The sequence below is a fragment of the Petaurus breviceps genome, unplaced genomic scaffold, assembly GCF_028583685.1.
Source record: "Petaurus breviceps papuanus isolate PSGF00001 unplaced genomic scaffold, PetGlider_PUasm1.0 139, whole genome shotgun sequence".
Lineage (NCBI taxonomy): Eukaryota > Metazoa > Chordata > Mammalia > Diprotodontia > Petauridae > Petaurus > Petaurus breviceps.
In genome coordinates, this window is record NW_027185697.1 from 12176903 (window position 1) to 12187694 (window position 10792).

The window sequence follows — 10792 nt, forward strand, 5'->3', positions numbered from 1 at the left end:
CGGCAGACTGGCAGAATAATTGATCTTACTAAAGGAGTGCTAAGTATCTAAATCAACTGACCCCAGCTTTGTTAGCGTTTGGATCGTCATCTGAAGAACTTTACCATTCACTCTGGTCTGTCACACAAGCCAAGGGTTGGTGGAAAGTTAATGTTTTAAGGGACATTTCACTTTTCAGGATCTGCTATTTTCCCCAAAGACCCACAGTAAATAGTAACAATGCTTAACCTAGACATCTAAATAGCCAACTCAGACTACTCTGGGCATCCTTTGCTCTCTTTCCCCAAACAAAACCAGGTAAGGATGTCCTTTCATGGGTTCTTGACTTTGGTCTGAGTCTCCTAAAAGGTCCAAGGATGCTTCAGGGAGCTTTCATATCAAGGTTCCAAAATATCCAACCCAGGGACCAGGAAGGAAATATGGTCAGTAAAATACAGAACTATCCCCTGCTCTTGTATTACAAGGGACAGTGTTCTGGAATTCCTGAGAGGTACCAAAGGGCTAGGAACTCCAGCTGACCACCCATCAATAGCATCATCACTGGAGAACACTGCCCATGTGCAGATGGAAGAATTGGGGTTTATTCAGGAGACAAAGGATTTATTAACAGAGCTCAGGCACTAACTCAGACCAACGTAGCAAACAGCCATCCAAAGGGTCTACAGTTGCTCAATTGTGAAATAACTAAATGAATCACCAAAGAGTTTCAAAAAATAACAATCCTGAAGCAGGTGCTGATCTAAAGAGATCTTAGTCAAAAGTTTCCCATAAACATCCTATTGGAGCTAATTGCTCATTTTCATTTTGCTAAACTGCTTGCATGTGCAGAATGAGATTTGTAGTTACTCAGTCTCTTCTGAACTCCCAGGAAGGTATAAGCAGGCAAGATCTGGCCTAGCAAAGAAGGTTCCAGGGTCCCCTTGCGGCGTTTTGATTCCCGATTTAAGTGGGAATACGTAAGCCCTGGTCCTCAGCTCATGCCTGAAGCAGGTACTTGTCTCAAAGGCCATTAAGCTTAGCAGACAGGCAGGAGGCCAGAAACAAGCATTTACTAAGCATATATTATATGCCAAGCACTTTTTACAAAGATGACCACATTTGATCCTCACAACACCCTGGCAGACAGGTGCTGTTATTATCCCCATTTTACAGATAATGTATCTGGGACAAATGGAGGTTAAGTGACTTGCCCAAGGGCAAACAGCTAGTAAATGTTGGAGTTCACATTTGAACTCAGGTCTTCCTGACTCCCAGCCCAGTTCTCTATCCATACTCCATCTAGTTGCCTTCTCTTAAGATTGAATAAACAAGGACAGCTAGGTGTTGCAATGAATAGAGCACCAGCCCTGAAGTCAAAAAAGTCTCAGGCATGTACTAGCTATGTGACCATGGGCAAGTCACTTAACCTGATTGAGAGAGACAGACAGAGACAGAGGGAGAGAGACAGAGAGAAGGGAAAAAGAGTGAGTAAACACAACTGGGGAGAAAAGCCATTAGAGGAAATAAATAAGTTCATTTGGTAATGAAGGCAGGCCTTAGAGATCCAATTCTACCACTAATGACCACATTCTTTTTCTAGTTTTTGACTAAGTAAGAGGTGGCAGTTATTGACCAACTCCACCTCTGAGAACCCCAAGCTTTCTTACTCCAAGCTGAGACCAAGCACCATCTCCCACCCACATGAAGCATTCTTGACGCTCTGAGCTAACCCCTACCCCATACAAGCCCCCTACCCCATACAAGCTCCTTGAGGGGAGGGAATGTGTCGTTTTTATTTCTATCCCCAAAACCTAACACAGGGCCCAGCACAGAGTACATGCTTCATCAATGCTTGTGAAATTCCTGAGAATGCCATCCACTGCCGGGCTGTCCTTCCTGTGGCAACTGAATCAGAGAAATTCATAAAAATTTCTAAAAGCAAAAGTCCTAATGTGCATTTGAGGGAAGGAGATCTGCCTATAACAAACCTTCAGTGTTTCCACTTCCCTTTCATTACCCAAAGCAACCCCTCAAAGATGGAAGCAAAAAGAGAAAAAACCTCTGTCCCATGACTTGTTTTCATCATCATTAAATAAGGGTGAGCAGCACTGAACAGAACCAGTGATCTCCCTTTTCTTCAGAACCTAAAAAACTAACGCTAGCGAGAACCGCTCAGCACCGTGCAAGACATATTTCAACATGAATGGACTTCACCATGACCCTCTCTCTCAGATTCTTTAAACTAATATGACACACTGAGAAAGAGAAAGATCTCAAGAAAAGGTACTTCCAATATGAGAAAGGCCAGTCAGGAGAGTCTAAGAGAATGACAGCTGAAAACCTCGAAGGAAAATTTACCAGACATCTGTGACAGGAGACAGGAGGGAGGGTAACACATGAATTCAGGATTAGACAAGGCCCTCGTGGTTATGACAAGCTAAGTACTTTATTTAGCTCATGGGTCGGCACAAAGCCCAGCTGCCTGCTGGGGCCTTACACCTGGACATTCCACCAGCATCTGAAGTGCTGACATATCCTGACATCTCCAAGATAAAACTCCTCCTCCCTCCTCTTCATAAATTGTCGTAGCTACCCATTTGTCAACTAAGTCTCCTTGGCCTCCTGCTCTGGACTCAGGGCTTCTGAACCTTTTCCACTCCGACCACTTTCGCCCTTCTTAGACCCCACACAGGGTCACCACCCACAGTTTAAGAAGCATGGCCTAGATCCCCATGTCCACTTACCCAAATCTGGCTGGCAATCTCTCTTTACTAATCACCTCCCTCAATACCTCTGGTACAGACTATTGTCACAGCCTGCCTCCAGCCTCATCCCCACCCATCCTGTATCTCACCTGCTGGAGAACTCTTCTCCGTGGATACCAATGACTTTTCTTTCCTAGTCAAAAACCTCTGATTACTCTCCACTGTCCACCAAATACTGCTCAGATTCTATGGTTCTACCCCACCTTCCCATCTTGTCTCTAACAGCTCTCTCACATACTCTCTTAGTCTTCACTAAACCAAATGAAATAGCTGTCCCCAAACATTCTGTGCTTTCCCATTTGTTCACATACATCTAAAACAGCCCCTCCCTACTGAAGGTTATACAATCCCAGATTATTCTATCTGGAAGGGACCTCAGAGACCATCTAATCCAATTTTCTTGCCATGAGAGGCCTCTCCAAGGTTAAGTGACTTGTCAGTGGTCAGACCGCTTGCGGGAGGCAGAGCGGGGACTCTGAGTAAGGCCTTCTGCCTCCAGGTCCCTAATGCCTTCTTCATCAAGTCTTCTCACAAAGCCTTCTCTGGTATTCCTAGCCTTCAGGGATCTTTCCATCCTATGTCTTGTCATTGTTTATTTATTTCTGCCTATTTATCCAATCCTCCCTTGTATGATATTGCATATCGGGTCTCCTTCCTTGATGAGATTCCAAGATCCTTAGCACCAACAGCATGCCCTACAGACACATGGGAGGTGCTAGATAAATGTTTCCAGAATAAACCCCATGGTCTTGCTAGCAGAATTCCATCAGCCACCCTGAGCAACAAAGCTGGTGAAGTGAGCTGCTCCTGGAAAAGGCCTGTAGCTACCACTGAAGAGGAAGAGGGAGCTGACTAGAGAGGTGTCCACAGAGAAAAAGCTGAGAAGAGCTTTCGGCCAAGAAATGCCTTAAGCACAACACCTGTGTATGGCATGGCACTTCTGAAGTTCTGCTCTCTGAGAAAGGCAGGAGAAAGAGCACTGTAGGCTCAAGACGTAGAGAATGGCTGTGGGCACACTTGGGATGAGAAAATGCAGTGGGTATCCCAGATATTCCTTAATGAGGCAAGATGGGCAAGTCGTTTACCCGGCAAAGCAGTAATGGTAGAAAAAAAGACACCAACCCCTTTTCAGTCAATCCACAAGCATTTATTAAGAGCCTACTGTACTGCTGCCGTGATAGACTTTAGGGATACAGTTAGACAGTGGAACCATCACTGCCAACACTAACAAAAGGCAAACATGTGCACTTATGAGACAAGGTCACCTTGAGGGGGAAGGTGTTAATAACTGGGGAAGAGGGGTAGCTAGAAGGTGGGCCTGGAAGAGGAAGAGCATTCCAGGCCTGGGAAGCAGCTGATGCAAACATGTCCAAATACCCAGGCCAAATGTCCATGTGTGTATCTGTCTGCAGACCAATGTAATGGGGAATCCCTGGCCTGCTCAGGAGGGACACAGCCAGATCTACAATGCAGAAACACCCCTTCTGTGGCCATGTGGGGATGGCCTGGAGGAAGGAGAGACTGAGATGGGGGCCAACAGGAAAGGCCCTTGAAGCTACCCAGGGACGAGATGAGCAGGCCCCAATTAAGGTAGTGGTTGTGTGGGCGGAAAGAAGACGAACCATCTAAAGGATGCTGTGGAGCCTTAGAAACCACAAGGTTTGCTAACTGATTGTATGTGGTCAAAGTGAGACACCAAGATTGTGAAGAAAGGCCAATGGAGGGACAGTGCTGTCCTTGGCACAAGGATTTTCTCAGCAGCGCCCCCTCCTTCAGGTTGGAAGGAAGCCAACCCCCAAATCAGGAAACAGGGAGCACGTGAGTATTGCCAAGTGGGTCTATGGGCTATAACAAAGTTACTGGTGGGATGGGTCAGAGATAGAAGGCCAATGAGTAAGTAAAGACACATGCATTTATTAAGTGCTTACTGTATGCCAGGCACTGTGCTAAGCCAAGCTTCCTGGACGATGAAGCTTGCTCTGTGGAAGGGGTTGGGCTATGAAGAGAGGGAGAGATTGCCTCCAGAAGGACCTGACTAGAGGAAGAGGACTGCAATCTTCTATGTTAGGTCAAGGCTGGAGGGTATCTCTCCTGAGGAGGCATCTCAATGGTGAGGGATGAGGGGAAGGAGGGCAACGCTTCCTAAAGGAAGGGAAGAAAAAAGCACTTATTACGGGCCAGGCCCTGCGTAAAGGTCCTTACAAATGTGCTTTCATTTGAGCCTCACAACAATCCTGGGACCTGGGTGCTATTTTCATCCCCATTTTACAGATAAGGAAACTGAGGCAAACAGTGGTTAAGGGGTTTGCCCTGTGCCACACAGTGAGGCATGTCTGAGGCCTCTCCTGATTCCGCTGTGTCACCAGGTCCCTCTAGCAGGAGGCTCAGGAAGGAACTGTAAGGATTATCAATCCACTTCTGCACTGAATATTAGAGAACTGAGGCCACAGGCCCTTCTGATGGCCCATGCACAGCCCCAGCAATGTGACTGCCGCCCCCAAGCCCCGAGGCTGGACTGAAGGAAAAGGAAGCACAGGTCAGGACCCAATGACCCTCTACCCCATTCACAGGGGGCTCCCATGGGAGGAGCAGCTAAGTACCTAGGACCTCAGACATCGCCATCAGTGGCTTAAGGAGACACCCAGAGGCCTGCTCATACCTGTCTAGAGGAGACAGAGACCAAGGGCAGAAAGGAAGGGGCCCCTTGCACCAATGGTTCCACTGGGCAAAAGGAAAGGAAGAATGGGCTGCCTCTGGATTGTTCCTGTTTATTGAGGTGGGGAAGAGGCTGCAGAGTCCAGTGGGGGCCCTGGTAAAAGGCCAGGGAGGCCTTATCAGAGTTGTCCATGTCGCTGCTGTGACGGGGAGAGCACAGATAAGGATGCCACCTGGGGATGGAAGCTGGCACACACTGGCTGCCACACAAAAGGGTCAGCACATGCTGCCCCCATTAGGGCGAGGACAAATGGCTCCTTGGTCTGCCCCCAGGGACAACAGAGGGAAGGGGAGTGGAATGAGTGAGGAGAGGGAAAGCAAGGAAAGCGAGGGAGGAGGAGGCCTGCTAATAAAGACAAACGTGAAAGAAGGCTGGGAAACGAATGAGAGCGATGGTCACGACCCATAAGGAGGACAACATACAGGTGCTGAGGGCAGAAACTGGTCCTGTGTGTGCAGGGGCAGGCCGGCTGACATACGGGAAGGAAAGCCAGGGGGCAGCGTGGAGGGAAGGCCCCCAGCTGGAGAGACTCATGGAGAGCCCTGGCTGGGGGGCGGCCATCAGCAGGGTCACTCTGGGGCAGTAGCTCCCAGGGCCTGGTCTCCAGTTTCTGACATCTGCTGGACTTTCTTCCCTCCAAAGTAGAGACATGAAATCATGGGTCAGAAAGGTTTGTTACAGGAGATTGTATATGGCAAGGGAGGAGCCTGAATCTCCTCATTTGCTTCCAAATTCCCCGGTCCAGGCTGTCTCTTAATCCCACCTCCTCCCAGAGCATCAGGTGACACAGGCGGGTCAATTTATTTCCAGCCCCCAAGGGTTCCATGATCAAACTCTTTATGGAATTACTGAATTAAGAAGAAACACTAAGTAGTTCCACACAGAATGGGAAGCCTGGGGACAGAGACTGGAATTGGAGAAACTGGGAATTTGGGTTAGGTCTTTACGAAGAAGAGAGAAGTATCATGAAAAAAAGAGGCCTAAGCTGAGGAATGAAAGGAGATGAAGGGAACTAAGGGGAGAGCGGGTGAGGCACTGGGTGACCCAGAAGACAGGGCCAGACTCCGAGTCAGGAAGGCCTCGCTTCAATCCTTCATAAGGTCCCACTAACTATGATCCTGGACTAGTCACTTACCAGCTCAGCCCTCAGTTTCCCCATCTGTACAATGAGGATGATAAAAGCCCCTACCTTCCAGGGCTACTAGAACAAATGAGTATTATGAAAAGCTCTTTGCAAAGCTTAAATCACTTTGAAAAAAATCACTTTAAATAACTTTAAATCATATAAATGCCAGGCATAGGGTTTTGTGCTTATGTGGGGGAGGAGGGAGAGGCCTTAGCCTTAGGTGAGAGTTTGACTGGCCCTCCCTCACCCCTGAGGGATGAACTAAGTTGTATGTAGGAAGGATAAGGTCTCCTAGTGAGGGAGGAGCGGGACATGTTTTGAGGGGCTGGGATTTTGAGAGGGGCTGAATTCCAGTGGAAGGCTGATATGTGGGTACTAATCCCACTCCCAGCGTTCAGAGGCTGCCTTGACTGTCCGGAGGGGCTGGTATGTTTGTCTCTTAGAGAAGTCAGTCTCTAAAGTGGCTGGGGCAGGGGCTGGGCCTTGGCCTTGGGGGAAGATGTTTTAACCCGGAGGAAGTTTGATTCTGGAGAAGGGGGGTGGGAGAGGAATCACTCCTGAATATGGTAATGGAGGCCTAGGTCTAACAGTCCAGAGAAGCTTGCTTTGGGAAGAGGATGGGGATGTCTGGCTCCTCAGGCCTGCCTTACTCTACAAAGGGGCTACATGGTGGGAGAAGGCATCCCTTCTAGGGGAATGGAACTTGAACCTGGAAGTCTTACTCAAGAGGGGCTAGGCTAGTGCTGGGAGGAGGTTTATCCTGCAGAAGGGGTTGAGGGGCCTATTTGTCTGTGAGAAATGTGTGTGGACAGGTGCTAACCCTCCTGAGGGAAGCTGAATGGAAGACAGTACTGTCCACAGGAGCCAAGGAGGAAGGGGACAGTAGTCTGTTGATAGGGAAGGTATCTCTCCCCTCATGGGAGACCCTGATTGGAGACAGAGATCTCCCTGCTCCGGGAGCCAGACTCCCAAGGAGCTGAAGCTTTTCCTAGGGAAGTGGCTGGGGGGCCTGAGCAGAAGAGCATTGCTAGTGGGGGAACCTGACTCTCCAGAGGGGCTGGACAATGGAAAGAAAGGGCTTGGGGATGAAGGAAGAGAGGAAGGGGGTCACTCCTGAAGGAGACTGACTCTCTAGAAGGGCAAAGAAAGGAAAGGGGTGGGGGCGGGGGGCAGTGTCCACTGAAAGGTCAGTCTTCCCCAAGAGAGAAACCATCTCCTGCAGCTGCGGCTATAGCTGAGGAGAAGGAAGACAAGAAACATCTCAGGAGTTTTAGAATTAGATCCTGGGAAAGGGGCTGTCTCTGGGGATGCCTGTGAAAACTTCACTTAGAAGAGGGGAGGGGGGGCCCAGGAGTTGCTCCTGTGGAAGGTAAAGGTGCTCAAATGAAGGGTCTCACTGGGGAGTGACTGGAGGAAGGGTCCTGACCAAATGAGAAGACTGCTTAGGAGGGGAGGGAGAAAGACTGGATGGGGGAAGGGTACAGTGCCTGCCTGTCTTGGACAGGAAGGAGGGTCTCACAAGAGGGAAAGTCAGGTTCCTAGGAGGGAGAGTAAGGTCTGACTGAGAAGGATGTGTATGGTCCAGGCAGAGTGTCTGGCTATAGGGGGAAGGAAGAGAGGTGCCTGCAGGGAGGGATGGGGTGGGGGGGCAGTCAGTCCTGAGGGAGAGAGGGCAGCTTCTTTTTTGGAGGAGGAATGTGGCTGGGAAAGGGAGCCCCCTAACAGGGGGCAGTCAGGGGGAAAGAGGATAAGGAGGGTGGGTATGGGAACAGATGGCACCCCCTCCTGGGGAGGGGATGCCTTACCCATCTAAGGGCTCTGGCTCCTGAATGGGGGGCTTGGCCCTTGGGGAAGGAGGAAGTTGTGTTTAACAGGGACAAGATGGGAACTGATGGAAGATCCTGAAGCTTGGGGAGGGTCGCCCCTAAGAGCAAGGAGAGAGTGGGCAGAGGGTTACTCTGGAAGAGTCTTGCTCTCTGCCGGGGTTCTGCTCTCGTGTGAATGGAAAGGAACAGGACAGTCCCCTGGGGAGGGGTTGGAGCACAGGGTAGCGGGTCACTCTGGGATGGGACCTTTGGGGGAAAGGGTTGGACAGGGTGAAGGTCCTGCCCTTTGGGGTGTCCCACTGGGGGTCCTGCCCTTAGGGATATGGCTCTCTGGGGGCAGGGGTCCTGCCCCTGGGGGTGTCTCTCTCTGAGGGCGGGGGTCCTGCCCCTGGGGGTGTCTCTCTCTGGGGGCGGGGGTACCCTTGAGGGTGTCTCTTTCTGGGGGCTGGGGTCCTGCCCTTCGGTGTGTCTCTCTCTGGGGGCAGGGATCCTGCCCCTGGGGGTGTTTCTCTCTCTGGGGGCGGGGGTCCTGCCCCTGGGGGTGTCTCTCTCTGAGGGCTCCCCAGGGGAAGGCTGTTCCCCCAGGGAGATCTCCAATCTGGGTGCCGGCCAGGGCGGGGTCTCCCTCTCGGCGGGGGGCGGGGCGCCCCTCTCCCGGCACCGTCTCCCCCTCCCCAAGGCCCCGGTCCCTGGGGGGGCGGGGCGCCCCCGGCCCGTCCCCTCCCCCTGACCGCCCCCGGCCCCGGTCCGGTCCTGTTCGGCCCCGGCTCGCTACCTGAGCGTGGGCCCGATGCAGGCCGTGTCCGTGCTCTCGATCTCCCGCAGGATCCGCTCGTGCTCCGCCGCCGTCTCCAGGCTCTCCGCCTCCGCCATCTTTCCCCGCTCCATGGGCCGGGCGCCCGCCCCGCCCCGCCCCGCCCCGCCCCGCGCCGCCGCTGCCGGCGCCCCGGCCTCCCCGCGCCCGCTGCCGCGCTCGGAGCCGCCCGCAGCCTTGCAACCTAGCCGGCCCCTCCGCAGCAGCCTCGGCCGCCCAGCAACGGCCCCGCCCCAGGACACGCCCCCTGGCGTCAGCGCGCCCAGGCCACGCCCCGCGCCGTGCGGCGCAGCGCCCGCGTCCTGCCGGGAGATGTAGTCCTCGCCTGCCTTCCGCGTGCCCCCGCTCCCGGGACCCCGCCGGACCCCAGGGGCATCCGACGCCGCCTTTCGTGTAAGAGAGCGGGAAATTGAGGCCCAGGGTCGGGAAGGGGCTTCTCCCGGGCCACCCGAGGAGGAAGCGCCCAGATCCTGGGGCGCCAAGCTCAGCCCGGGCTCTTTGCATTACCCTCCAGAGGAGACTGGCAGCTCCCTGAGAGCAGGGGCGGACCTCAGGCTCTCTACTTCCGCAGCGCCTAGCCCAGGCCCAGGCACACAGTAGAATCTCAGTAAACGCTTATTGACTGACTGACCGATGAAGTGGTCATGGCTGAACTTGGCCAATAGGGTAGATAGAACGTCACCACAGAAAACGAAAAGGTACCTTTACAGACGAGGAAACTGAGGCCGCCGAAGTCACGCAGCCCTTGCACACCTGGCCGCCTCCTACGTCTCCACCACCTTACACCCCCACCCCTCCTTTTGATCCAACAATTTTGTCATCTATACAATGACGGTTGTACTTGTTCAAGCCCTATCTGGCACACATTGTAAGTAAGTCGTGGGCAAGTCACAACTCTGAGTCTCCGTATCTGATAACACTCGCCAATTCCACCTGGGACATCTCTAGTGTTTCAGTCGCCACTACGATCTTATCTTACGGCCCCCTCCAACTGATCTGTTCAATGTCCACACTGATACTTGGAGATACAGTCCAAACTTGTTACCCGACCAACTCGACCCTCCCCGATGTATCCATGATCTGGTCAATGATACTTAGAGATACATTATAAACATGTTACCCGATCAACTTGAACCTCCCCGATGTATAGACTTTCTTTGATTCATCCCTGAATGATTCTCACACTTCCGGCAAGGGCTACGCCAGACCTCTTCTGTCCTCAAACCTCTTATGCCATCCCCTCCTTTCTCTCAGCAGAGGACCTCTCCTATTTTACTGAGAAAACTGAGGCCATCCTGAATGAGGAAGACCCTTCTCTCCAGTTGTACCCTTCTCCACTTCCCCCAAACTCTATTATCTTTTGCTCCAGTCTCTAGAAAAGGCATGGGCTTTCTTTCTACCAAGGTCAACCCATCTACTTGATCTTATCCCTTTCTGTCTCCTCTGAGAGATTGTCCCTTCCGTCATTACTTCACTTCATGAATGAATGAATGGATGGACAGATGGATGGATGGATGGATGGATGGATGGATGGATGGATGGATGGATGGATGGATGGATGGATGG

The 10792-nt window shown here is 52.0% G+C and overlaps 1 protein-coding gene across 2 annotated transcripts in view; it reads right to left on the reverse strand.

The window, feature by feature from the left end:
• Nucleotides 1-9322, reverse strand: part of EXOC6B (exocyst complex component 6B) — a 624130-nt gene extending 614808 nt beyond the window's left edge. For both annotated transcript variants that reach the window (XM_069066557.1, XM_069066574.1), the window contains exon 1: nt 9188-9322. In XM_069066557.1, the coding sequence (XP_068922658.1) occupies nt 9188-9300 (113 nt within the window). In that variant the 5' untranslated portion in view covers nt 9301-9322. The remainder of the gene's footprint in view (nt 1-9187) is intronic.
• Nucleotides 9323-10792: the final 1470 nt, after the last annotated feature.